The sequence below is a fragment of the Cladophialophora bantiana genome (assembly GCF_000835475.1).
Source record: "Cladophialophora bantiana CBS 173.52 unplaced genomic scaffold supercont1.17, whole genome shotgun sequence".
NCBI classification, from domain to species: Eukaryota; Fungi; Ascomycota; class Eurotiomycetes; order Chaetothyriales; family Herpotrichiellaceae; genus Cladophialophora; species Cladophialophora bantiana.
The window spans coordinates 667,963-694,465 of record NW_015971591.1 but is presented as its reverse complement, the minus strand read 5'-3'; the positions used below and the strand labels follow the sequence as shown (position 1 = coordinate 694,465).

At 51.9% G+C, this 26,503-nt stretch overlaps 11 protein-coding genes across 11 annotated transcripts; 4 read left to right on the top strand and 7 right to left on the bottom strand.

Moving 5' to 3' along the window:
- Nucleotides 1-565: 565 nt before the first annotated feature.
- Z519_10211 (uncharacterized protein) lies at nt 566-856 on the top strand (the record flags this gene model as incomplete). The annotated part of the gene is made up of 1 exon (XM_016767928.1): nt 566-856. The coding sequence occupies one exon, from the start codon at nt 566-568 to the stop codon at nt 854-856; it is 291 nt and encodes a 96-aa protein (XP_016616026.1).
- A 446-nt stretch (nt 857-1,302) lies between these two features.
- Nucleotides 1,303-2,881, bottom strand: Z519_10210 (uncharacterized protein; the record flags this gene model as incomplete). The annotated part of the gene is made up of 2 exons (XM_016767927.1): nt 1,303-2,246; nt 2,296-2,881. 2 exons carry the CDS (start codon nt 2,879-2,881, stop codon nt 1,303-1,305), a joined length of 1,530 nt encoding a protein of 509 aa, XP_016616025.1.
- Nucleotides 2,882-3,669: 788 nt separating this feature from the next.
- On the top strand, nt 3,670-5,600 carry Z519_10209 (uncharacterized protein; the record flags this gene model as incomplete). Its single annotated transcript, XM_016767926.1, has 5 exons — nt 3,670-3,875; nt 3,924-4,226; nt 4,280-4,714; nt 4,761-4,984; nt 5,044-5,600. The coding sequence occupies 5 exons, from the start codon at nt 3,670-3,672 to the stop codon at nt 5,598-5,600; spliced, it is 1,725 nt and encodes a 574-aa protein (XP_016616024.1).
- Nucleotides 5,601-5,650: 50 nt separating this feature from the next.
- Nucleotides 5,651-7,318, bottom strand: Z519_10208 (uncharacterized protein; the record flags this gene model as incomplete). Its single annotated transcript, XM_016767925.1, has 4 exons — nt 5,651-6,139; nt 6,191-6,830; nt 6,880-7,053; nt 7,101-7,318. 4 exons carry the CDS (start codon nt 7,316-7,318, stop codon nt 5,651-5,653), a joined length of 1,521 nt encoding a protein of 506 aa, XP_016616023.1.
- A 536-nt stretch (nt 7,319-7,854) lies between these two features.
- Nucleotides 7,855-8,994, top strand: Z519_10207 (uncharacterized protein; the record flags this gene model as incomplete). The annotated part of the gene is made up of 1 exon (XM_016767924.1): nt 7,855-8,994. One exon carries the CDS (start codon nt 7,855-7,857, stop codon nt 8,992-8,994), a length of 1,140 nt encoding a protein of 379 aa, XP_016616022.1.
- Nucleotides 8,995-10,544: 1,550 nt separating this feature from the next.
- Z519_10206 (uncharacterized protein) lies at nt 10,545-11,272 on the bottom strand (the record flags this gene model as incomplete). The annotated part of the gene is made up of 2 exons (XM_016767923.1): nt 10,545-11,114; nt 11,177-11,272. 2 exons carry the CDS (start codon nt 11,270-11,272, stop codon nt 10,545-10,547), a joined length of 666 nt encoding a protein of 221 aa, XP_016616021.1.
- Nucleotides 11,273-11,623: 351 nt separating this feature from the next.
- Z519_10205 (uncharacterized protein) lies at nt 11,624-12,465 on the bottom strand (the record flags this gene model as incomplete). The annotated part of the gene is made up of 2 exons (XM_016767922.1): nt 11,624-12,401; nt 12,458-12,465. The coding sequence occupies 2 exons, from the start codon at nt 12,463-12,465 to the stop codon at nt 11,624-11,626; spliced, it is 786 nt and encodes a 261-aa protein (XP_016616020.1).
- A 1,029-nt stretch (nt 12,466-13,494) lies between these two features.
- Z519_10204 (uncharacterized protein) lies at nt 13,495-15,556 on the bottom strand (the record flags this gene model as incomplete). The annotated part of the gene is made up of 7 exons (XM_016767921.1): nt 13,495-13,786; nt 13,842-13,876; nt 13,977-14,120; nt 14,220-14,733; nt 14,785-14,921; nt 14,980-15,418; nt 15,471-15,556. The coding sequence occupies 7 exons, from the start codon at nt 15,554-15,556 to the stop codon at nt 13,495-13,497; spliced, it is 1,647 nt and encodes a 548-aa protein (XP_016616019.1).
- A 1,179-nt stretch (nt 15,557-16,735) lies between these two features.
- On the bottom strand, nt 16,736-18,850 carry Z519_10203 (uncharacterized protein; the record flags this gene model as incomplete). Its single annotated transcript, XM_016767920.1, has 1 exon — nt 16,736-18,850. The coding sequence occupies one exon, from the start codon at nt 18,848-18,850 to the stop codon at nt 16,736-16,738; it is 2,115 nt and encodes a 704-aa protein (XP_016616018.1).
- A 944-nt stretch (nt 18,851-19,794) lies between these two features.
- On the top strand, nt 19,795-21,713 carry Z519_10202 (uncharacterized protein; the record flags this gene model as incomplete). The annotated part of the gene is made up of 3 exons (XM_016767919.1): nt 19,795-20,445; nt 20,517-21,426; nt 21,556-21,713. 3 exons carry the CDS (start codon nt 19,795-19,797, stop codon nt 21,711-21,713), a joined length of 1,719 nt encoding a protein of 572 aa, XP_016616017.1.
- Nucleotides 21,714-22,125: 412 nt separating this feature from the next.
- On the bottom strand, nt 22,126-23,947 carry Z519_10201 (uncharacterized protein; the record flags this gene model as incomplete). Its single annotated transcript, XM_016767918.1, has 2 exons — nt 22,126-23,725; nt 23,787-23,947. The coding sequence occupies 2 exons, from the start codon at nt 23,945-23,947 to the stop codon at nt 22,126-22,128; spliced, it is 1,761 nt and encodes a 586-aa protein (XP_016616016.1).
- Nucleotides 23,948-26,503: the final 2,556 nt, after the last annotated feature.

Here is a 26,503-nt window from a genome sequence, read left to right as displayed (position 1 = left end):
GAGTGGTCCGCAATTCTGCTGATTCGCCTTGGTGGAGATTGAAGCGTTTGCCCCGCTCTGCAGCAAAGCAATGGCATTTTGTCGTGTCGATTTTGAAGTGGAGGTGAGGGTGTGCGAGAAGCATGATGCACTTGAAACCTCCTTTGCTGATCCCATTGATGGCTCAGGAAGCTGGTTGTGCCTGACTGCATACACAAATCTAATGCCCCGTAATCGTCATGGCTAGTCAAGTTGACTCGAAAGCGGAAAAGGAAGCAGACCCGAAACCTGAAAGCTTGCTGCAAGCCACGGAAAAAGCCATAAACCGAAATCCCTTGGAGCAGGGTTTGGTTATTTGTACCGAGTCGACAAAATAGAGGTGTTTTGACATCGGTTACGCCGGTGACTTTTAACGTTATGCCAAGACGCTAACGTGATGATGCTTGGCCTAAACAAAAATTCACCTTCACTCTTGCGACAACTGTCAATCATTCCGTCTGTGGTAGAGGAACTTGAGTCTACCTTGCCCAGAGCACCGGTAGTGTCAATTCTCTCTCACGAGTTGCGATCCTCCCATACTCGCCAAATGGCCCAAGGACAAATCAAAAAGTCATCAAAACCGACCTCAAACAAACTCTCGACCTCTGGAGGAATCACCAAGAAAGGCTCGCGGACCATAACGCCAAAAAAGGCGAAGTTGTTGAAGCAAGCCAAGATTAACAAGAAGTACACCGCAGGGCTTACCGCGAAGACAGAGGCCATGCTGGGCGCGCGTGCAGGACATCTGGAGATGTTGGGGCAGGCGAGGAAGAAGGACGGCACAGCTGCGGGCAACAGTAAGGGAAAGGACGCTAAGAAGAGCGGGAACAAGCCTTGATATCAGGAAGAAGCATGAGATGAAATGACCGCGCTGTTTGGTCTTCAAGCAATGTATCTGATCGCTCTTTCGGCGAGGCCAAGCTGCTCTCCACCACCGCAGTCGCAGTCCCCGGGGCTGCCCATGAAAGAGAGGGTGCACTGTTTGTTATACAAGGATATCAGTGTGTAAGACGGGTCAACGAGTCCGACAGAAGAATTCCATCTCTGCATTCACTACTTCGAATGCTTGGATGATACCTAGGACACGATCTCCAGAAACCACGTTCACCACAGAGGGACCGCTCAGATGATTTTGATTGATACTATGGAACGCTGGCAACAAAGTCCAGTGTCAATATTCTCGATAGAGCAAAGCAGCAGGTCAGACTCGAGACCTCGAAAGCCACTAACGCCCATCCTGGTATATGATCCCAACAATTGAGTAACGCCCCCAGATCTGGTTTCTTACATGCCTCCCAGCGCCCGAGCAGCCTCGCCGCCACCACTCTCCACCATAGCCTGCTGCCCCAAGTCGGCTCTGAGTTTGCCTTTTGCAGGCCCACCTTCACCAACACCCATCCTCCGCGCAACATATCTTTGGGCCAATACGCCAATCGCTAGACTTAGCGTTTCTTCAACCCATTCGCTCACCCATTCTCTGGGATCGATACCACCACTTGCAATAATCTCTTCGATGCTCTCTGGCAGGGTGCCTTCTCCGCCACTTGGGGCATCAAGCCAATCGATCCATTGTCCCGGAATGGCTTGAGAGACGGCTTGGAAGGCGATCCCGTGGATGGGATCGTGCAGATAGACACCGAACACAACTTCGTCATTCATAATCCCCTGTTTGGCTTCTTTTACTTGCTCTTCTTTCTCCAAGCTCGGTGCTGCGGCAAACAGGTCTTTCGGCACTGGTTGTGTGATTGCTTGGATCGCAAGGAAAATTTCGCTGTCCCTAGTGGGATTGGAGGCGGAAAGCGTTTCTGTCGCTCGCTTGGCAGCCTCCTCAACTCCGCCCTTGCTTGCAAAGTATTCCTCAGCGTAGCTCTCTGCAGAGGCCCTGACAAGCTTGGTGCCCTCAACCATGCCTTTGACTGCATTGATACTTCGACGTTCCCCGCTCCTCCACCAAGGCCCATCATGCCAGGAGCCCAATGGTCGCGAAATTTCTCTGGAGTCTCTCTTGGGTCCGGCTTCGTGTCCTCTCTGGACAACCATCAAATCTCCACCTTCGACTTGTGCCATAACACGGCTAAAGACTTGGTAAATGAGGGGATCAAGAGTGGGATAGTTCGACAAGTCGTGAGTAATATGGATCTGCAGTCGTTCGTGGGAAGAGATTGGAGGGGCAATAGTCTGCAGGATATTCTGAAAGGTTGGCATGGCCATGTTTCTGAGGTCGCCGCCTGGCATAGCCGTTAGCCCTTGAAACTCGTTCATACACAGTGTTCATACCAAAACCTTTGAGCACGCCGACGTTGCCTCGGAGCTGCTCTGCCCATTTTTGTGCTTCTTCATTTTTCTGAATCTCTTTCACAGCCGCTTGGGCTTGGCTTACTGCGGCAGAGGCAGTTGACAAGAGTCCACCCCACCATCCTCCGCCGCTTTTGGCGGGTGCTGGGGCCGGCTCAGGTTGCGGTTCATTTTCTGCGGATTCTTCAGTCGTTGTAGTTGCTGGTGTGAAGCTCTGATGGAACGAACGTGTACTATCACCCGACTTGCGCTGACCACTGGTCGACTTCTCCTCGCTTGTCCGACCTGGAGGAGGGGTGGCTGTTGAGGTCCGCTTCGGGGATCTGTTGCCCAGGGCCGAAGGGGCATTTGGTCTTAGGGAAGGAGTGGCTGGCCGGCTAGTTGGGCGTTGAGCTAAGTTTCCAAGCTCGGCGAGTAGGTCTTGTTCATTTTGTGACGATTGGGCCGGTTGTCCTTGTCGGGCAGTTCGTGTTGAGGGCTTGGGGGCACGCGTCGAGGCCTGCGTACTCAGATCGTCAAGCTGGGCCAGGAGCTCATCATCTGTGGGGGCGGTCTTCTTTGCAGCCATTGTCATTGCATGAAGAGACCGAAAAGACCGATATAGAAGAGGAGGAACTGGAGTCGCTGATAGAATGGAGGTGCAAGGAGAGCAGGGATGCCATGTTCCGAGGCCAGCGTGACCTGCTTTTGGATATTAAGTGGTGCCGCCCTAAACAAGGCTGACAAGGCTGGCACATCAGGACACAACAATGTCAATCAACGTTTCCCAATCTCTATATTCTCCATTCCCTCCGACCGGCTCCTTATTTAGACAATCCGCTCCTGATTTCAGGGCTGCTTTGTCGGCATACTCCTTCTTGATTTGTGATCTATCAAGCAAGGCGTCCTGCTGTTCTTGCGGGCGTCTGACCGCGATCAAGGACAAAGACTTTAGTATGTCGACGCCATGCTTGAGATGAGAGAGATGTAAAAAGCAAAAATAAACCAACAACAAGAATTAGGGCGAGAGGGGACTTTGAGATCCCCACCGCAATTTCGCCCTATATAACTTCAGCATAACTTCAGCACATCTAGGTCAGAACATTGAAGACGCAGACGAATTGGAGCTTGCGTGCGAGGCGGCGAATTTGACGCTACTTTTAACCTCGCATTCGGCCAACCAGAGTGCAGCTGATATCAACTTTCTTTCAGATATTCTCATTTCTGCTCAGCTCCGCACAAAGCCTATCAATGTAGGTAACAGCACCTCGAGTGCCACGGACTGTTTGAAGACGAGAGGCCTGTTGATCTTTTCTTGTCCTTCATGAGACCCCCTAATCGAGGACTTCGAGGTACCACAAAAGGTACCGAAGCCTCATGTCCTCAGACAAACCACGGGCCTCCCGAGCTTGCGCCCATTGTCGGAAACTCAAGACACGCTGTTACGAGTCTAGATTAGCTGGAGGTCCATGTCTAAGGTGCGAGAAATTGGGTGCTCAATGTTCACTGGCCGCCGAGCGGAGGGCAAGATCTCCAAATGGTGCAGATTCACACAAATTGACAAGCAGCACCCAGGACGCCAGGTTGGTCAGGAACATGTGCCGGGGTTGTTCTGTGGCTGACTCCTTCAGACTTACCCGTCTCGAAAGAGCTGTGGACCTTATCTTAGGTCGTCTCGGGATCGATATAGAGGATGAAACCGTGCCAGATTCCACACCATCCCGTCCGTCGCAAGCCCAACAGCCAGAACCATCAAACATTACAAGGGCTACGGCAGCAGCCCCGGTCTTCGTTATTCGAGACCTCGCTACAGAAATTGGCGTGGAATCTCCAACAGCGACTCGGAGTGCTCAGACAGCAACGGACATTGGAGACTCAGACTTGATTGTAGACGGCCTTGTGTCGAATCAGCAGGCTTCGGCCCTGCTCACGATGTCGGCATAACACTTCTATATGAATGAAACAACCACTAATCTACTTGAGACAGATTTAATGAGCACTATGGTCGCTGGGTATTCTTCGACACCCAGATCTCTTCAGACCACCTCTTTGAGGAAGTCAAAAAATCACCACTTCTGTTATGTTCCTGCTGTCTTATCGCTGTTCGACATACCAACGAAGAGACTGCATCAAGCCTAGCGCCAGAGCTATTTGAAAAGTCGAAGACGCTATTATCCACGGCACTACTCTCCACAACGCCAAATATTGACTTCTTTCAGGCAGCTCTCATCTTATGCATGTGGTCCACCACAGTCGGACAAGTCCCTTTGAGCATCGATAGCTGGCTGCTGAGTGGTTTCGCGATTCAGCATTGTATTTCTAGTGATCTCTTTGGAAATGTCCTCAACCAGAGCTCTCCAAGTACCAAGCGTGACCTGGGGCTGTTGAGGCTCTGGAATCATCTTTGCTTGGTGCACTTGCAGTAGGTTTCTTTTCGTTCCATAAATCTGCGAGGCTGATTCCAGGAGCTACTCGGTAGGGACGAGGCGCAAATCTATGATCGGTCGCATGCAAGTCGGCAGATGTCGAGACATTCTGGCTTCTGATCATGCAACTAATTTCGAAGCGCGGATGGTGGCAGAAGTCTGCTTGTACTGGATTTTGTACGAAAACTGCTGTTTGGCAGATGTCGATCTTCCCCAGGCACAATCTGCCTTGCATCAGTGGAGACAAGACTGGAAGATTGTTCTAGGTTGGTGCACATTTCTGAAAACCTGCAGCTCTTCCACAATCTGATAAGTCGTCACCCAGATCAGCCACGGTCACAGTTTCTTGAAATGGGATTTCGGTTTGCTCAGCTGCTCGCATATGATCAATCTCTGAAGACTCGATCCGCAAGCGTCCGAGAAAGTCTCCTGTCAGAGATGGCTCGTCTTTCGGCTGCAATCATGACGCTTGCAATGGAAACAACAGATGAGCGCACGAAGCACTTAAGCGACCACATTTACCATATGATCACCTTCGCGGCGGTTACTCTTTGTAGACTCTTACATATGTACGAAGAGCAGTTGGCGCGCTCTCACGACATCGCGCACCTGGATTCGCTGATTTCGACGCTTGTACCATGGCTCAAGTCTATCGGACTCTCCTGCCACGCCGCTTTCACGCTCGGTGATATTGTCGCCGCTTTCCACAAGAAGTTGCGCCCTCTCGCGGGACCATCGTCGACGGCATCTGAAGAGCATAATATCTGGGCAGATATGTCATTCTGGGCGTCCTTCCCCGATATACTTGGGCCAGAACCGATGAACACTACTAATTGGGACTTTTTACCGAACTGGGAGCCATTCAATGAAGCCAATTTCTAGCTGATGGCTGCGCCACTTCTCTGTGCTGGTAGAATCACGAACAGCTAGGCCTATTTGCCCCCGTGTCTTTTCTCTAGATACCGGAGCGCTGGGAAGGTCAACGCTGAAAAGGCGAAGGTTAGCTCGTGACCAATGTTTGCGCCTTTGCTTCCAATCAACCTCGCGATCGGAGCTGTATACCAAGCTGTCTTCATTCCCAAAGCTGCGCCCATGAATCCAAACCCAAAAGCTCCGATGGCCGCCCAACCGAAAGGAAGGAGATTGGGCTGGTTCCAAGCATCCAAGTTATATCGACTCCAGCGATGCGCTCGGAAGATGATATGTTCCTCTGCAACGACGGTCAAATGAATGATTGTCCAGTACCCAATGATGCTCAGGAATGTCTGAAGGGTATCATTGAAGAATTCAGCAGCACATGCACCCACGATGACGGCTACAATAAAGCCAAGAGTGACCAGAAATATTCGAGGAATACGTGCCGCCCAAGGTCCAAAGTTCTGCGCATGCATGGCGAAGGAATAGTTGTTCGGGATGTTGTTCTACCTATTTTCAGCTCCGTGAACCTGACCAGAGTCTCCAAGATGACTTACTGGAATGGCACTTAATCCTGCAAGTACCAGAAGAAACTTTCCGAATCCTCCAGCCGGTTCCAATGCCAATTTGAGGGGACCTACAATGCCGTTCTCCTTGAATGCCAACTTCCAGTCTGGATTGATCTCAGTGCTAGTATACAGCGCTGCGCCTAAGGTCTGAACAAGGATGGTGGGGATGGCGATGCCCACATAGGTTGCAATGAAGATACGAGCCCTGGACGTGTTGACTGGCATCCTGACATTATAGTCGGCAGCGCAATTGATCCAAGACACAGCAAAAGAGAATATGACTGCAATGTACGAGAGTGACGCCGCTGCCCCATTTGCTCCGGACGGAGTCTTGATAGCATCTCCGGAGAAGTGCGAAGAACCGAAACCGGCGGTGAAACACCAAACCACGAACGGGGGAATCCAGAGGAAAGCGTCGAGATGATGGATCCAATGTATACCAAGGGCGCAGATGACCCAGACAGTGGTACAGATAATGACAACTCCGAGCCACGTCGGACATCTCCCGTCAGAGAGTGCATTAAAAACGGATGCCCCAGAGATGGAGTTCACGGCATTCCAGCCCGTTGTTGAGACCATCGAAAAGACGACAACAAGGAGATTGCCCCAATAGCCGAAGGAGTAACGACTGCGGTTGTCAACGACGCAATATTAAGCGTGCCCAGTGGATTCCTTACGAAAAGGACGTCATTCGCAATCCCGTCAATCCAAATCCTGCAGTCCATGCTGGGATCATGCAGCTGAAGACATTGACAACCACGATAATAGCAAAACAATCCCAGAACGACAAGCCAAGGCTGCCGCCCACGGATCCGACATTGAGGGTTGCTACAGCCATGTTGGCGCTCATCCTGGGAACATTAGCCAGCTGGTCTCAGCTTGCAAGGGACCAGCATACCAGAAAGTGCAAGCATTCCACACCTTGCTAGTGTTCTGCCGTCGTTGGTCCTCTGTCACCCGTGCAATGCCGCTCGTCTCGACGGTAAGAAGGATGTCTCTCAGCCATGGCTTGGAAAAAGCCTTGACAGACAGAGCTTTGCCCTCCATGGGGCCATCAACCACGTCATGAGCCTGGCTCTTCACCAGAGAGGGCTTGTCGTCGGGGTCCTGCTCCATGATGATGCGCTTTCGGTAGAATCTGGCTTGAAGGGAGTGGTAATATTCCTGCTGCGTTCCGTTGTCACATTCTGACCGGATTCGAGCTTTCTTTTATGCTTCATCTTCTCAGACTTTCTCAAGTCTCACTTGTTCATGAGTCTCTCCCCCCGCATGTGTTGATAAGACTACCCTTATCCAAGACGGCAATCCCGCAGGCCCAGATATCGCGACGCCCCCGGCATGCCGTGGGGAGCTGGGCGTGCCGGATCTGCCTGCGGGATCGCCTTAGGCCCATCTGTCAGCCTATTGGTCCACAAAGTTCACAACAATCAGACGGTCACTGGATGTGGTGCAATTTACAGAAAGCATACACCAAGGTCTATTATGAAAGGCGGAATCCGCCGTACTGCCAGAAAAGTCTACAGCTACTACCTCGGAGCACCGGTGGTATATATTTTCCCACGAAGTCCAACAATGTTCTCGCTTTCAGTTCGCCCATATCACAGTTCCAATACAACATCTATTAATCTCCGCCATCCACCAGACACTGAGCGATGGAGCAAAGTACACTCGCACGTCGTGGAGTCGGTTTTCGTGGCCTCGACCCTGACCTGGTATCCCCAGGTTATCTTCTCTATGCCCACCTGACCAGCCCGGGCACAGTTCGGTTGATTGCCAATGATGGAATGGAAGTACACCGCTGGAACCTCCCTTACCGACCTGGACGTCATGCTCGCATCCTCCCCAACGGAAACCTAGCTTACAACGGCGTTCACCCTGAGGGGCCAAGGTTATTTCCCATGTGGCAGAAGTACCGCGGCGGAATAATGATGCAGGTCGATCCCGATGGCAAGGTCGTGTCTGAATATCGAGATCCGCTGGCACATCATGACCAGCATCACCTCGACAATGGCCAGATCCTTTATACGACACTAGAGGCTCTCACTCCAAAACAAGCTGGGACAGTGCCTGGCGGCATTCCTTCCTCCGAGGCGCCAGACGGGAACGTCTACGCAGACTGCATCAAGCTCGTGGATCCTACCGATGACGGCAAGATTCTATTCCACTGGCGCGCCATCGACCACCTTGACCCGGCAAAGTTCCCTCTCCAACCACACTACGCGCGAGAACATTGGCCACTTATCAACAGCGTACACCTGCTCAGAGACGGCAACATCCTCGCTTCCCTCCGAAGCGTGTCGGCTGTCATCATCATCTCTCGTGAAACCGGCGACGTCGTCTGGCACCTCGACAGCACGGTAGTGGCCCAACAGCACTGCGCAAGCGAACTCGAAGAAGACGGCAGCATCCTGATCTTCGACAACGGCACCTTCCGCCACCACGAGAGCTCGACCTATTCCCGCGTGATCCAGGTCGACCGGGCGACGAAGGAGATTGTGTGGGAGTACCGCGACCGGTCCTTTCCGGGCGCCTTCTTCACCCCCTTTATGGGCGGTGCGCAGCGCCTGCGGAACGGCAACACGCTCATCACCGAGGCGGTGTTTGGCCGCATATTCGAAGTGACGCCCGACGGCAGCATCTGCTTCGAGTACATCAACCCGCATTTTGCGGACTATAAGCAGCTGAACGCGCCCGGGCTGGAGGAGATCGGCTTCGACTATCCCGCCAACGCGGTCTTCAGGGCCTACAAGTACACGCCGGACCAGGTGCCCTGGCTGCGCCTACCGAATTAAGGAGATGTTCACGCCTCCCTCCCTCATCGAACGGGGACCACTTCTCGTTACAGCGCTTTTTCCCCCAAGAGCCTAGGGAAGGGACAACAAAGGCTGTTGGTTGGGGGACATGGACATCGTCTCGAGTGCAGGAGGGAATTGAGTCGCGTCCATTTTCTCGCTCTTTCAAAATTACTCGTCAGTCATGGATTGCTTGTCTTGGGGGAGGCATCATGCTCTTTTCCACGGGAAGGGGCGTTTCGTTGAAAGTCTTTGAACAGATGCAGGGTGAATACACTATACTTCACTGCTCCATCAGAATCACTTGCAGAAATTCCACTTCGTGACTACTTGAGCAAGGCGAACCTTTGTCTGCAAGGAATCAGACATTCTACCGACGACTTTCTTCCTCTTCTGTGCCGCCGCCTTGGAGAACAACGTCTGGTCCCCAGAAGCTCACGATTTGCGATCCAACATGATACTCAAAGACGTTTATCTCCTTACATGCTCCTTCATGACCGCCACCCTCCCCCTCCCGCTCCTCTTCACTTCCCAACTTGCGAGCGCCGAACTTTTGAACGATATCAGCAGCGAATCCGAAATCAAAGTAGATGGCGGCATGATCATACCTCGCGGAGCAAAGATAAACGGCACTTGCGAAGAGGGGTATGAATGGACCGTCATCAGTCCGCTCTCAGCTCAAGGCGCCACGTGCTGTCCGACAGGATACCGAGGGGAGGAGGCAAAGATTTTGGGAGATCTGGCGGGGACGTTCTGTTGTCTAGAGCACGTTGACAAGATACCATGCGACGCCCACGATCGCAAAATGCCAAAGACACCGCTCACCTGTCCGCAGCCAGGAATGTTGATGGGGGCGCTATGCATGTATTATTATTGGTAGTGTCTCGTCCTGCCACGGATCATGCCAGGGAGGATCGAAGAGTTGGCGTGAAGCTGCTTCGGATGTAGCCAGTGACAACAACCGAAAGGCCGATAGCTTCATAGTGTTGCTGGACTCATCACACATGGAACGACGGGGCTGACTTATTGGACAGTCCACTGGAAAGATCCTTCTTGTGACAAGGCGGACCAGATTTCAGCAATCACTGACCTAATGACCTTGAGTTGAATGTGGACAGCATCCTAAAACGATTGCTAGGGCGACTGCAACCGGCCCGAATAGTAAATCATCCTTGACCCAGGTGGGTTCCAAAAAGTGGCTCCACAAATGCAGTTTGTGCCTGAATTCAGCCCGTCATCTGAATCAATGAGTCAACATAGTGGTAGTGGCGAGTGTCTGTGCTGTAGTACTCTGCTGTTGAAGCTTGATATCCATCCAGTTAGATCGGCCTTGCCGAGCTGACGACATGCTGAATTTGCTGAGACAAGGCTCAATTGCAGCCTTGTGTTGCTTCACTGCCAACCACCCTTCGCAAAAGTTACTCCACCGCTCAAGAGTACAAGATCGAGATCTGCCCATATAATGTCTCAATCCATGCCTGGTATCCTGTACTCCAAGATGGACCCACCTTCAGAATTTGCTCTTCTATTGAGCAGAGTCGTGCCAAAGCTCATGACTGCTTGTTTCTCTCCGCCGCCTCCTGTACCTTCAACCTCTCGACCAACTTCCGCCTCATGAAATCTGTTAAGCCCAGAATCCCGTCATTCGTGCATACACGATATGTCCCGCTTGGCTGATACCCGCCATGGCCATCGACAAATTTTCCGCGCCCATCAACTTCCACGCTCCCGAAGATATCCTCTGGCTCCGCAATGCGCCCGAAGTCCGGTATGTGCCGTTGGTCGGAGACGTGGACCCAACCTCCACGGCCAGCGCTGCCGTGGCCGCCCTGGTCGCTGGCGCCTGAAGAGCCCGTCTGTTGGCGACGGACGGTCTGGAAGAATGAAGAGCCGGATGAAGATATCATTACTGCCGCCTGGGATTGGACCTCAGGGTCGGAGGAGGCATTCTCACTAATTACAGAGTGAAGGATAGGGAGGAATTTGGGGTTTTCGGCAAAGGACCGAGGTGTGGGCGGGAGTTGTGACGCGGTGCCAATAGCTAGCGAAGGTGTAGGAGGATCCGTGGGGAGGAGGGAGAGGATGTGCGAGGAGGGGTTTTTAGGATCTTTGAAAACGTACTACTCAAAAAGTCAGTGGGATTGTGGAGGCCGGGCTTCGATGGGATGTGTGTAGACCGTACGATGTGAGGGTTGTTGCTCAACGTCGACACAGCCCGGAGTGGGACAAAGAGTCGTTGTGTTTGCCATAGCACCCGTCTTCCTGCAGTGATGTTCATGTTGTCCTTGGAAGTCCTCTACAGGACGAAGGAGTGGTGCTGATGTTGATCACATTATCCTGGGAGACGTTTAAAATCATTTCAGCGCAGAGCTCTCAAGCTCATTTCAATGACGTCGTGAGTCGAAGGCAGACTTACATAATGCCTCAGCCTTACCCTGAAGGATCTCAGCCTCGTCAATTGGGAATTAGAACATTGTCCCTCACCTACTACAGGGTTGTTGACGTTCAATAAAGTGGGATCGATTTTATTACAGCGATGTGAATGCGATAATTTTTGACATCAAACCATGCCTTAGTTCACAACCCGATATAAAAAATTGCAGTATTTTCCCGTCTCCTTCAGTTTCTCCTACTTCTTCATTGGCATTCCGATTTTCGCAATTTCCTTCCCGTCGACCCAGGTATCGACTTTATTCGGATAAAAACACAGCATGCCAATGATGCCGGCACTTTCTAGTGTCGGATTCTTGTACCACCAAGCCACGTCCTTAACTTCCTTGCCGTTGATCACGGCATTGTAATAGCTGGCCTCTCCTTTGTACGGACATCCCGTATGCGTATCACTTGGTGTGAGATGTTCCCATTTGATTGCTGTGCGAGGTAGATACCAGCGAGCGGGGAAGTTGGTTTCCCAGAGGGACATGACACCGCCTTCGGACCCGGTGTCGGCGAGACAGACTCCGTCGATCTCAACACGCACTTGTCGTCCGGAAGGGAGGATGTCAACTCTGTGGTACGGATCTTTAGGGTGATAGAGAACCTGTGCCTGCTCTTCATACCAAGCATCCAGGGCTTTGAAGTCAATTTTCACATAGCCAACCAGTTCCGAGTTGAATGAGTCGGGAACAATAAGCGAAGGGACGGACTTATTGCCGACGCTCAAGGTCGAGGTTGAAGAGTTTATGCCAGAAATTGGTTTGTCCTCCATGAATTTGACAGTGTCAAGGAAGTCGGACTTAGGGATCCAGTACATAGGGTAGTATCCGTTCTCCCACACCAATTTCGCGGCAGTGGTATCGAAGATGTATTTGCCATTGAGGACACCCCGGACACGCTTCTCAGTCCCGACAATTTTCGGTCGAGATTCCGGGTTGGGGCTGAAAAGTTTGGCACCGAGGGCTGCTAGACTGCGAAGATACACATTAGTTGATTTCAAGCAGGCCACGCGTCGTGTTTCTCTCACTCGGACATTGTTCTTCTCGGCCTGCTAAATGACTTTGGCGAAAGATGGTTGTGGGCCAGTTGTACACGTGTGATGGATCGACACGCCAGCTCTGTTGTAATTAAGACGCTCGGTATTAGATCTCAAAGAAGAGGCTGACAGCTGAAGAGTCGGAGATATATATCTGTTTGTTGGCGCAGGCTTGCAAGACGCACCAAGACGGTTCGATTCAACTTCAAAAGTGCCCGACGACGAAAAACTGGAATGACAAACCTGACTCGCTTGACGCTGTGGCTTGTCTAAAGAGGCAAGAAATATTCTGGGGTTCAGTTATACGCGCCGTGAACGACATCCATCCATTGATCACTAATAGCCTGAGCCTGCAGGGACATCTTCGTGTGGTGATGATGCTGACACATTGGTGAATGCCAACAACCATCTGCGGGGCTTGCGGGCGCGAACCGAGCTCCGGAGCGGTCTTGAGGTATAGCTAAAGCCCGCGACTGGGCATCATAGTCAGTCTCGGATTCGTCCCATGATCTTGTCCCTCTCAAGTAAATGGAAGATTATGGCATCAAGTCTGCATGAAGAATCGAAAAACTTTCCTATTCGGGTGGATGGCATCCCTGGCGCTCCAAGACTTGCCTCTACTGCTTTTCAATGGAAAATCCATTCGGTGCCATTTTTGAACGTGTTCATTCAAAAGAGTTATTTTCTTGTCGCTTTGTCAATGTCTTGATGGGCATAAACTGTGATCCAAGATGGGAGCATAGCACCATTTGTTTCCGAACACGCGTAGGCTCACGCGGCATATACTGAGGGACCTCAGCGCACCTCTTTTTCCCTAGTCTCAAAAACATCAAAAATAGGCATATGAAAGTAGAGTGCTTCTTTCTCCGCCGAACAAAGTATAGATGGCAGCACAAGCTACTGTGCACTCCTCAATGCCTGTCTATGCATTTGCCATTTCTCAATAAAGCTGGCCCCTTATTTCGGCAAATGATCCACCCATCAATCCAGGCGCAACCTCCGGGACTCGCACCAGGGTGCCTGACCCTTTACTCATGTTCATGGTGAGTTCCTTTCTCCGACACATATTCAGTCTGACTCCGAGTGCTCATGACGCTGCCTCGGCGTGCTGCACTGCTCAGTCGTCGTTGGTGTTCACCCGTCTCCTCGTAGTCGATCAAGACTTCTCCATGCTTTCCATAGCGGTGAGGTTCATGCTTAGCAGTCCATACAACCGTGAAGATGCTCTTTGTCTTATGGAATATCGTGTCCATTTCCTCAAGGGAGCGGTAGGCAGTTTCGGGATAGAAGAAGTACACGACAGGTACCATAGCCGCATTACTGGGACTTCTAGTTAGTTTTGACATCAAGCAACCAGTTCCCCTATTGTCCTTACATGACCGCAAAGACCAGATACGTTTTCCACTTGATCTGAAGATTCTTTCGTTAGCATGGGCACAATGTTAAGAGTCCCAGTGACAGTGTCTCGTCCAACCGCAATCACACCATTTGAAAGGGACCGGAAACATACCGAGCTGAAGCTAACCGGGGTAATCATCACTACGAGAAAGTTGAAAATCCAGTTAGCGGACGTGGAAGTCGCTGACGAAGGCGCGCGGATGCGCAATGGCACAATTTCTGAAGGATAGAGCCAGGTCATTCCAAGCCAACCGACCTATCGATTTGAGGTTAGCTTATACTTATATTAAGAGGGAAAAGGGTCAAGTGGAGTTCGGAAAACGCATGGGTGGTTCAGAGGGGAAAGGGAACCCACAGCAAAGAAAGTGTTGAAGATGAATAAGAACATGGCTGCAACTATCCCCGGGCCCTGACCTCCAATCTTGGTCATAACCGCGAGGACGATCATTGAGGCCGACTGACCCACGGCGCCAAACAGCATTAGCTTTCGGCGTCCGACTTTCTCGATGATGAAGACCGCAATCCACGATGCCAGGAAGTACTCAGTGCCATTGCAAGCCGCCAGAATGCGGGAAATAAAAGGCGAAAGACCGATCTCGTTCTGATAGATGGTAGCAGCGTAGTAAGTGATCAAGTTGATTCCCGACACTTGTTGCATTACTTGGTTGATATAAGCGAGAGCAACGCGGTGGAGATGACGGTTTTCGTCCATGGTGAACAGATCACGGAACGTCGCCTTCTCTTGCTCAAGTACTGTGTCCTTGATTGCTGCAAATTCGGAAAGAATAAATTTGTCTTGGGTTGATTTGTCGGAAAGGGCAGCGAGGACTTGGACAGCCTCTTCCTCTCTGCCTTTCAAGATGAGCCATCTGTAGAGTCTTAGCCATAAAGCACAAACATAAGGGAAGTATTCCAGGTACCTTGGAGATTCGGGTAGCTCAAGGATGAAACAGAGGATGATTAGCGCAAAGACAATTTGGAAGGCGATGGGGAAACGCCACGACGCTTGATTTTGGATGAAGGAAGCCCCCAGGTCAATCCAATAACTGAAACAAATCTGCGAAATGTCAGTATAAAATAGCAGACTCAAACCCTAAATGATGGTTTTCAGTTACCCCGCCTGTGATTAAGGCACCCTCGACCATGACGAGCTGGCCCCTTCGATGTGACTTTGAGCACTCTGATTGCCATGTCGGAACTGTTGAAGTATTCAAACCATTTCCCATCCCGGTGATGATTCGTCCGACGATCAAATGCGGTAGGCTGAAGGCCGTCGCTTGGAGGATAGCGCCGACAACCATGATTGAGGAGCCTAGGAAAATCGTTTTGCGCCGTCCAAGGATGTCACCGAGCCAGATGCAAGCAATAGCCCCGCAGAAACAGCCAAGGTTGTAAGAGCCGATGGAGATGCCTTGAATAGTAGATTTGTGGTTGGCTTGGCTCTGAGTTAGGCCTTGCAAGCCTTCCTTGGTTGTATCGATCTCTGGGAAGACAGAGGTAAAGGCCGGGAGAGTCAGGAGCCCTCCCATAACGCCTTGATCATAGCCAAACAGCCTCCAAAATCGTCAGTTTCAACCGTGAAATGCTGGAATCGGTGCGTACTCACAGAAAATCAATGCCTGCAATGATTCCAATTGCAATGTTGAGCTTGAGGCCGCGAAAGCCCAAGTAGCGGTGTCCGAACAACTTCATGGTAGATTATTTTGCAAGCAAAACGCGAAATCTATCTTAGTAGACGCACACAACGATAGGAGGTTGGTAGAAAGCACTCTTTATATAATAATTGCACCTCTTCTGGGGAACTGACGAGACTAGGTATGAACACGTCGAGCTCCGGGCTATAGGCCAAGAAAGAGAATTGGTCTAGCTAGCTGCTCCATATTTTCTGCCTCGTAATGTTGCATCGATGGAGACCGACCTGCAGTAGATGCGGAGAAAATCTCTTGAAGGCTCCTCAGGTTCAGTGCATCATGGATCGCCGGATTGAATAGAGCGTCCATTCGGATTACCCAAAGGGGTCATCCTCATGATGTCGGTGGCGTCCCGGACCGGGGTATGATTGATTCCCCACGAACGGTAAATCCACGTCGCATTGCCAACTGGCCCATTGATGCGATCCCTGCGAACCGGCGGAATAAGATACGTGGTACAGAAGTATTCTCCAACCTGAATATGGCGATCTGCATCGTAAGGCCAACCGGTCTTGCGGGCGGATGTATGTTGATTGCAGTGGAAATACTAGTAGCAGACCAAGTTGAATGCGCCGCCAGCTAGGGACTGCACTCCTCCCATTGGTAAGCAATAGTTGTTGGATTGTAGTGAGAAGGTGGCCGACAAGAGGGCTCTGGGTCGTTGGTATCGCGGTCCCATCTGGAATCTGGGCCGGGGCGCAAGCCGCTGGACAATCCATCGTGTGATGAGGAGACGCATCAGCCTGGTGCGGGTAGCCGACTGACCGTTCCCCATGGGACTTTGGCAGACCCCAGAAAACCTTCTAGAACTATTCTCAAAGTTACAGGGACCCATCAAGCCGTGGTTTCATCGTGTCCGGGCTTCCCAGACAGGAAATCCCGTCGCCGATGCTATGTATGTAGAACGTCCACCAGCCTTGCTTGGGTTATCAGCCGTTGAGCTAAAAAGCTTAAGGACCACGCAGTTTATTAGGTGAGGAATCACTGATGATGCACTGGTATGCCGACTTGTGTTCTGTGGCTGGACTTGATCTGGTCAAGTAGTACCGCGTGCCCTCGGTATTGAAAAAGCTTTACACAAATGCTGTGGCGTTTGTCCAATCAGACCGTATTGTTGCACATTGCAAAGGTGATGAGAAATATTCGAGTCGTCGACATAGTCTGTAAGCTTTGGAAGTTGTCACCTGCGCGCAGAGGCTTGCTCTAGAAGCCATTCAACCATCAAGCCAATATCTTCCGTCACCTCCAGAATTCGCACGATCTTGGACCGAACGCCCACACTATCTGCGGCATCTGTGTGGATTCCGCGCAAGTCCCGAACTTCAATTTCGCCACCTTGACAGATATTCAAGGACAAGAAAATAAACGGGGGCTTTGGATGTCTTCTAAGCGGCAGGCGCAACGGGATGTACACATCAAGCCTTGCCTTTGGAACATCAGAGAGCACATCCAGGATCAAGTCGATTGGCAACGGCTCATCAGGATCCAGCTCGCCATTCGGCTTCACGAGATCATCGAGGGCAGAGCCGGGAGTCTTCTTGTTCGTACGCTTTAAGGGCCGGTAGGTGGATTCTGAATTCTGTTTCCTGGTGGATTGGGCCGCCGTTGACGGGCTTGCCTGTTGGTTACCCTCGTATTCAGCTAGACTCCGCAGAATGCCCCAAACAACGGCGTACTGTCGAATAACAGGCAACACAGCTGCAAGCTGTTTGGGATGGTTAAACTTCAGGTGCTTCACAGGATAACACCATAGGGGCGGAGCGTGCCGGGAGGATTGCAAGGAATATGAATGCCGTCGCAGCCGGGTTGGATCTTTATCGTCAGCAATCGGTAAGACTCTAAGCCATCTCTCCTGAGGGACGCTTCTGATACCATCGACTGCGCCAATGTCGAAGTGTTTATGCAGCGCCACTTGATACGTCGAGGTCTGCTCTTGGTTGATGTCCACCATGGCAATCTCCACGTTCAGGCCGGCCGCTACATTGAGAGGGAGATAGACTTCGGGCTGCAAGGTGCATAAGAAGTGCATGTCCAAGACGCCTGAGGCCATATCTGTTGGCTTCTCCGTGCTTGCTTCATCTGATTCCGCCTTGACCAATGGATCTGAGCTCGACGAATCCTGGGCAGGGTCTCGCCAGTCCGGCTTCAGTTTCTCGTTTCCAACATCCAGCATTTCGTGTTGGTCCTCGATAAGAATACGGTCCGAGACCCACTGCTTTGTGGTGGCGGTCGAGGGTAAACCAGGCTCGCAAGATATCTGCGCCGTGTAGAGGCATGTGGCATCGTCAACGATATCGTTGGCAATCGCTTCGGGTGTCTGGCCCAGTTCCTCTCTAGGGCCCCAAAAGTCCAATGCCAGACCCAATCTGGGCTTTCGATCCATCACAGGTCTGCCAACAGCGCCCTGTCTCAAATGTTGCCGAAGAGTTCGCCCTCTAAACTTCTCCTTCTCCGCATTCCAGATCTTCTGGAACGCCTTGTATAGGTCTCCCACTGCGTTGAAGCACGGCGTTCCGCTCTCGATTCTATCGAGTTGGCTCAGGTATTGTAAGTTGGCAGCAAAGGCACCAAGAGATTTCCATCGCACTATTCCGTCGACAACATCCAGACTTCGCAGATTATCCTTAATAACCTGGGTGCCTTGTTCCTGGAATTGAGGCTCCTCGTTTTCGGACGCCGTGTCTGACATGTTAAGCTTGAGGCTAACATCCCTAACTTCGTCTCTACCACCAGCTTCGAAGTTGATCTCGAGATCGACGCAATTTCCCGCGATTGTCAGGTTATCGTCGTCCCATAGAGTGGTGAATCCTTGCAGCTGTGCAATTCTCTCCACCCCTCCACGCGTGATTCCGTGGCCAGCGACGCGACTCTTGAGCATATCAACGACCAGTTCCGCCCTGTGCTGTCGTTCTACCTCGGGGTCCATAGGGGGAGGAGCAGGTCTAACGGGACCACCTGGCAGAGTTGTGGTAATGCCCAGGCCATCGGAACCACTTCCCAAAGGCGTGAGTCCTGTAGCGCCCAGGGAGTTGATGAGAGCGGCTGCAGGCGAATTGAGAGCTAGCAGGTCATCATGAACAGCAGTTGCCGCCAGGGGTGTGGAGGAGGGTTGTGAGGAGACACTGACATGATGTCCATGGCCTGAGGCTGGAGTCTTAACGGCGGGAGATTTGTAGGCGAGAGGGCGACTCGAGTTGCCCGAGGTGCCAGGCCGAGGCGAGGCCATGAGCCTGTTAGGAGGAGAGAGCTGCGGTTTCGGTGTGGAAATGTTCTGGGATTTAGTTGGTGTAGCCATGGTTGTGATTCCGGCTTCTCATGGTCGCAATTGCCTTGGACTGCGCGGGACTGACCTGGCCTGACGTGATGGATCAATTCTCGAGGCGCGTCCCGCTGGTTCAGTGGCGACGTCAGCGTCAACGTGAGGTCAAGAGGGTTCACTTAATAGGACTCAACAAGGGAGACATTGTCTCCCTCTACGCCGCAGGTCAATGAGCATCTCGTGAGTGTTGTTGAGCACAAAGTGACTTGCTGTTGACTTCCCCGTTGTTCTCAAATCCGTCTCTCGAGCTCCGTGCGGGACGCAGGCGCAAATGTTGATCGTGCCCCAGTGAGGAAACTCTTCCGGCTTTGGGACTTTTGAACAGCGGCAAGGTACATTCGCGGTATACCGAGTACTGATGCCGTCCTCTTCTCCCTGCCTAGCGAGCCAGGTATGTAATTTGTCCTTCCTTCAGCAATGTAGCGAAGCAAAGGCAACCCCGGATGCTGGTCGGCTTGATGCTTCATCAATTGGTTCGGCCGCATACGCCGCTCACAGGCCTCAAATTGGATCTTCTCTGTCTCCAAATAACACGGTCTGGTGCTCATTGATTTCTTGCAGAACCTACCAAAAGGCTTTCCCCTCGAGTTTGGATTTGACTGGCAGAGACCAAAGGCCTAGGTTGGCTAGACAAGTCATTCTGGTACTAGTATCTGCACTCCCCCGCATCCTATATACTTATTTCAAGACATATTGTATGTCGATCATCGTTGGTCAATGGTACCCTGTGATGCTGTCGGCATTTTGTCCTTGCGTCCCGGCGATCGTTGATGATCAAATCCCATGGCGGAGGACGTGATGAAGGAGAAACATGACTAGAGAAGGCTATATAAAAGATCTCCTCTTCTTGCCGTAAGTACTCCTCTTCCCTGACCGGACGACCATAGACTGCAGTGAAGAAGCTGGGATTGCTACGTAAAATGTTCTCTACACTGCTTTTCGCACTTCTCTCCTTCCCAGATATATCGTACAACGCCCTGGTTCCTCGCCAATCCAAATCTCCAACCGCTACAGTCAGAAATGGAAGCTATTATGGCCTGCACAATCCAACCTACAATCAAGACCTGTTTCTAGGCATGCCGTTTGCTCAACCACCCACAGGGGACCTTCGCTTCCGCAACCCCGTCTCGCTCAACACCTCGTGGACTGGAAACAAGAATGCAACGCAATATTCCCATGCCTGCTACGGATACGGCTCGGATGACTGGGTTTTGGGAAACCCAGTGAGCGAGGATTGCCTCACTCTCAATGTGGTCCGTCCCGCTGGAATCCAGGCGAATGAAGGGCTGCCAGTGGGCGTCTGGATCTATGGCGGTGGAGGCTACATGGGTAGTAGCCTTGACCCACGCTATAATTTGTCGTTCATTGTCCAGCAGTCGGTCGAGCTGGGCAAGCCCTTTATTGGAGTCAGTCTCAACTACCGCCTCCAAGCATTTGGATATTTGTTCGGCACTGCAGCCCTCAAAGCTGGTGTTACTAATATGGGTTATCGTGACCAACGACTCGCGCTACAATGGATTCAGGAAAACATCGCTGCGTTTGGCGGGGACCCTACCAAAGTGACCATGCAAGTTCGTCCCAGTTTTTCTGATGATGGTTCATATTGTCGCAAATCAGCACTACTTCGTCAATATCGATGTAGGCTAACCGGTACGACAGTTGGGGCGAAAGCGCCGGCGCGTCGAGCGTTGGCGTGCAGCTGCTCGCCTATGGAGGGAGAGATGACAAACTCTTTCGCGCCGCGATCCAGGAAAGTGGTGGACACATAAGTTCTACTCGCTATATAAACGCAACAACTTGGGACAAATACTACAACAACATCACAAAGGCCACAAACTGCAGCACGGCCGCCGACACCTTGGCATGCTTGCGCAAAGTCCCTATCGAATCCCTCAACGCCGTACTCAACAGCAGCGTGACGGCACAAGTTCCCTACTGGGGCGCTGTGGTCGACAACGACATGGTCATCGCCACGGGAACTCGTCAACTGCTTGACGGCAAATTCATTAAAGTGCCCCTTCTGCACGGACGGAACTTTGACGAAGGCACCAGTTTCGCGACAAAAGGCATCAACACGACAGACGAGTTCCTCGCCGACGTGATGAAAGCTGGGCCAGACAATGCCACTGCGGCGACCATCGCTGCCTTGTATCCGGACATCCCGGCCATCGGCATTCCCGCCACGTTATCGGGCCGTCCGCCTCCCTCCAACGCCTCGCTGGGGTCCCAGTGGAAGCGTGAGTCCGCATATATTGGCGATCTACGTCAACATGCACCGCGCCGCTTGATTTCTCAGGTCTATGCGGCCAACAATGTCAGCAGTTGGAGCTACCACTTCAACGTGCTTGTCAACGGGCAACCACCCGCGATCGGCGCGACGCATTTCCAAGAAGTCGCCTTCGTGTTCCACAACATCGAGGGCATGGGCTACCACAATTCCGTGGCTGAAGATCCGTTTGAGAACAAGCCGGCAAGCTACAATCGGTTGGCGACCATCATGAGTCGGATGTGGATCGGCTTCATTGTGGACGGGGATCCCAACACGAACAACGGTCCGTTTAACCCCTCCTCTTCCTTCTGATGTCATTTTACTGCTGGCTTGCTGGCTGGCTGGCTGGCTGGCTGGCTGGCATATAACTGGAACCCTTGTGCTAACCGTGTGGTACCGCCAAAACGAACAGCTACATCCGTACAGTGGCCCGTGTACACGCTGGACAAGCCTCAGAACATCGTCTTCGACGCAAACGCCACGAACCTGCTGTACGTGGAGCCGGATTACTACCGCGCCGAAGGGATCCAGTATATTTCCGACCGCCTTATATCGACGTATGGCCGATGATGAATCCTTTGCTTTTTCTCGCGGGGCTTCAAATACATTTAAATTACCTAACGTCGGTGACCAAGTGGTCAAGGCGGTGCACCCCTTGTTTCTGACTAAACTAGGCGTCAACTCACGTCCTATAACATCAACTTGCGCGATGGCACCTAAGAACGTGGACCTTCGGCTGAGCATGATTTGCCTCAATACCACTCTTCTAGTCGCTCCGTAAAAAGTCTCCACTCACGAGAGGAAGGAACACATGTCAACGATTAATGTTTATTGTTCAATGTTTGATGTACTGTTGTTTGATCTTTGAATTGAGGGGAGCAAGATGTTATCTTGTCGTTACGCCCATCGCCGTGACTCCTCCAGACCTTCTGTACCATCCATCCCTTACATTAAAACCCCTTCGACTCAATATCCGGTGTCTCTATGCAACATTCGGGATACTGTCATGTGACCCTTGGGTTGGGGCTCCATTATTGTCATTCCCAAACGTGGTGGCTTTGACGCCATTAGCCTGCTTAATTCCTGGATCCGAACTCATGCCGTTATGAGTTCCATTAAACTTCATATTCTTAATCCCATCATAACCCTTGATTCCTGTCGCCTTTTCCAGCCGTTGAGCGATATCATCGCTGACTTCACGAAAGATGGTAATTTGCCGCTTCAAGACCTCCTTGTCCCGGCAGACTTCCATCTTACCGGTGACATTTTTGATGAATCGTTGGCGTGCAGGTTCATCCCAGACTTTCTCCCACAAGGCGCGTGGGGCATTGAAGTCTTCTGGTCGGATCTGGGAGAGGAAGGTGATGGCGTGGCCTTGGAAATGACCATGCGTCTTGTCATAATCAATGCTTCTTTGGCGGAATTGAATAGGGTCGATGGAAGAGAGATAGTTGGCCCGGCCACCTTGGTTGTAAAATGCCATGGGGCCATCGCGTTGGAAATTGCCGTATTTGAAGGCCGTGCGGGCAGCATTGACGGGGAGTTGCTGGTAGTTTGCACCCACGCGGTGACGATGGGTGTCGGGGTAGGAGAAGAGACGGGATTGCAAGACTGGGTCGGCTGACGGTTCGATACCGGCAGGCATGTGGGAGGGGCTGAATGCGGCTTGCTCGACTTCTGCAAAATAGTTGACGGCGTTCTCATTCAGGGTGAATTCACCGACTTTGCGCAAGGGAAATTGCTTCTGAGGCCATACATGGGTCAAGTCAAAGACGTTGATGCCTTGCTTGGCCCAGACCTCCTCGGCTTGCTTGGGTGTCATGGTTTGTATCTCGACTGACCACTTAGGGTAGTCACCACGCTGGATGGCTTCGTAGAGGTCTTTCTGTGAGTGGTCGGGGGATTTGGCGGCGGATTCTTCCTGGGTCAGAAACTTGGTGCCCTGCATGGACTTCATATGAATCTGGCAGTAGACCCAGTCACCGTTCTTTTTGACGAGCTTCAGACTGTGGCCGGAGTAGCCATGCATGAATCGAAATCCGTCGGGAATGCCCCGGTCACCCATGAGAATCATGACTTGATGGATGGACTCTGGGTTCTGTGACAAGTAGTCCCAGAACATGGTCGAGTCGTCGGCATGAGTCAAGTGTGTCGAGGGATCCCTCTTTTGTGTGTGTATGAAGTGTGGAAATTTGGCCGGGTCCCTCAAGAAGAAGACGGGGGTGTTGTTGGCGACCAAATCCCAGTTGCCCTCCTCGGTTCTGAACTTGACAGCGAAGCCTCTAGGGTCTCGGGCACAGTCATGAGAGCCAGCCTCGCCGCCGACTGTAGAGAATCGGACTGTGACCGGACATCTCTTGCCTTTCGCACTCCAGATATCGAGGCAAGTCAGGTCATCTGCAGGGTTGGTACATTCGAAGAAACCGTGAGCGCCGCTTCCCTTTGCATGGACCACTCGTTCGGGGATACGCTCTCGGTCAAAGTGGGAGATGAGGTCGATCAGGTGGAAGTCTTGGAGGAGGAGAGGGCCACTCTCGCCTGCTCGTTGAGCTTCGTAGGGATGAGGCATTGGTACACCATTGCTGCGAAGAAGTCAATCAAGTGTTCAAATGGCCAAGGCAAGGACAGACTCGTCTCACTGACCTGGTGGCGTAAATGGTCTGCTTGGAGTCCATCTGGCGGTCCCTCTCGTAAGAGTTGAACTGATTGGCTACATGAGCCGCGAAGGAAGTATCGTTTGATGCCATGATGGAGGATCTGATGGGGTCGATAGGAGCCTGGACGATCTTCTGCACTGCTGCCATGAAGGTAGGGAGTCCTCACTTATATACCTGGAATAAGACAGTGAACGAGGAATGAGAAAGCGGCATGGGGAGAATTCCAGTCATGGGGAGCAAGAGGAGGTCCCCAATCGACCAAGACCTTGAACGGAGAGTATTGGAACGACTCTGATAGGACATTAAGGTGGAGGTCATGTCGATGGGTAATACCAAAGAGGAGCAACGGAGCGAACGAGGTGATCGTGCTGCGTGCTGCGTGCTGCGTGTTGCGTGTTGGTCATGTTGAGTGTGTCGAGTGTATGACGTCTTCGAGTCAAGACCCTGTCGATATCATACCATCACCACCGATTTCTTCATTCTCTCCTGCGAGGCCCAGAGCCGCGTCATTGTCAATCGCGTCCTCACCTCTGCTGTTTTGTTCAGCTTTGAATTTTGCATCGCCTTTTCTCTCACTGTCAGGATCCAAATGCCATCGTCCCTTGCTGATGGGGAAATCGAGACCTCCCCTATGCCTGAAATATTCAGTGTTGTCAAACAACATTGCATTCACTGGACGTGTCCTCGCCTCGCCTCCCGCCACAGCCTAAGGGCTTAGCTTGGGCCTAGCCTCCTCCAAGTGACCATGCATGCTGAGGATCCCCGCAAAAGAAGCAGCAGTCATCACTCCCGTCAATATCCGACAGCGAGTCACAGACGCCTTTGATCCATCTTTCCCAACCCCGAAAAGGCTCTTTGCCCATTGGCGGAATGGTCGTGTTACTGTGGAAAAGAAGATGGTGGATAAGTCAATCGGCCAGAATGGGCAATGTGCCAAAGTAGGCAGTTCACGACGACGCTTGTCGTCAACAGGCAGCTGCGAGCGAGCGAGCGACTGGGTTATGTTTCCATTTGGTCTCCTCAAGTCCGTGTCACTTGCCGATTCGTTCTGTTGTTTTTGACATTCCTTCTTCTAACATGATTCTTGCTCATGCGTTTCAGGCAAGCGAGACCTTCCCAAAATCCTCCATCTGGTCCTGAATAATCGACTCCAACTCGTCGCCTGCAGATGGAGCTGCAAATGGATCAAGAACGTTGCACAGTCCAACCGCTGTGGTGACCTTTGTTAAGATAATGGATGACAAGAGATTAGGAATGGAGGTAGTGGACCTAGTTACTGCAAGAAAAAGAGAGAGCACTGTCGGGCACGGTCATGGCAGACACATCTTGGGGAGTGGGCCGTGGCAAGGTCATGGAGATGAGTCCAGACGAAGCATGGACAATACATATCAGCAAGACAGGCTCAGTCTCCCCTGTCTAGATCGATCTGTGGCGTCCTGGTCTTGCTAGCTGCGGGTCTGGCGTGAATACCTCTGATCTGCTCACGCCGTACTTGGTATCGACTGGCAACGAGGAAAGGGGCGAAACAGATAGATGGGATGTACTGAAAGATGAACTTGTCTCCAGGACTTGAAGTTTGCGTTATATACATAGTCATGCCCACGGGAGCCGGCCAGCTCGAGACGGACCGAGAGGGCAGACTTCCCAGATTGCTTCAACCGTTCGAAAGCCGTTGCCGTCAACCCTCGTAACTCGAAATTGATATTCTCAGATATACGGCCTGTCCACACGTCTGCTCACTTGACCCCTGCTGATCCCTCAGACAACACCGCAGAGCACGCATGTTCGACCGAGCCCGGATCTAACCATTCTAGCTCGCGCCCCAGTATCTAACCTACTTACCTCCCTGACCACCCCTACGTAAATAATTTACAAAGCCCATCACATAGTAGCCCAGGACGACATGTTCAAAATCCGAGGGGAAGTGAGTCGAGAATCCCACAAGGCAGCCGCATTGGTGACCGTGGTGTCGGACAACATCTGGCCTGCTTTACCACACCATTCCCGAAGGTAGACCTTGGTACCGACACTTTGTGTCATTCAGAGGACAAGCAAGGAGGCCAAGCATTTCCAGATTACGTGCACCTGTCTTGACAGTGTATGAAGAGCGAAGAGCTTGACCAACCAAAAGCCAGGCGGCGGCGCAATGCAGGTCCATCCACGGGAACAGCCTCTTCAGAACTTCTCAGGAAGACCTCTTCGAGCGCTGAGGCAGTCATCCGAACTTGCTCCCTCCTGCTGATAAATCCTTTCTCAGACCGCGGAAAACATGTTCAATTTTTGGAACCGAGAATATCGTCAATTCTTAACTCCTTGGAGTGGCCGGAAGACTCCATGGGGAAAAACCTGCGTATCTCGCCTCCGACATGACGGCCACGAGGCAGTCGGACGTCCATGACGACCACTCAGGTATGGAAACGAAGAGGCTAAGTGTCGTTCTTTTGGTTCGATATCGAGGTGGTCGTTGAATGTCGGAGGCGAAGACACGCACTGGCATGGCTTTACCTTCCTACAGTCCTACAGAGAGCGAAACAAGGCTCGGATCCGATCAGAGGCCTCGAGGGGAGACAGACACGACTCCGTTTTTAAGTTGATTAGCGGTGGCACGGTCAAACACGGCGTTCCTTGCATCCTACATCGGCCCCCTTTTCCCCCCATCCACGCTTGTTCTTTCCCCCCAACTCCCCACCGCTCTCGACCATG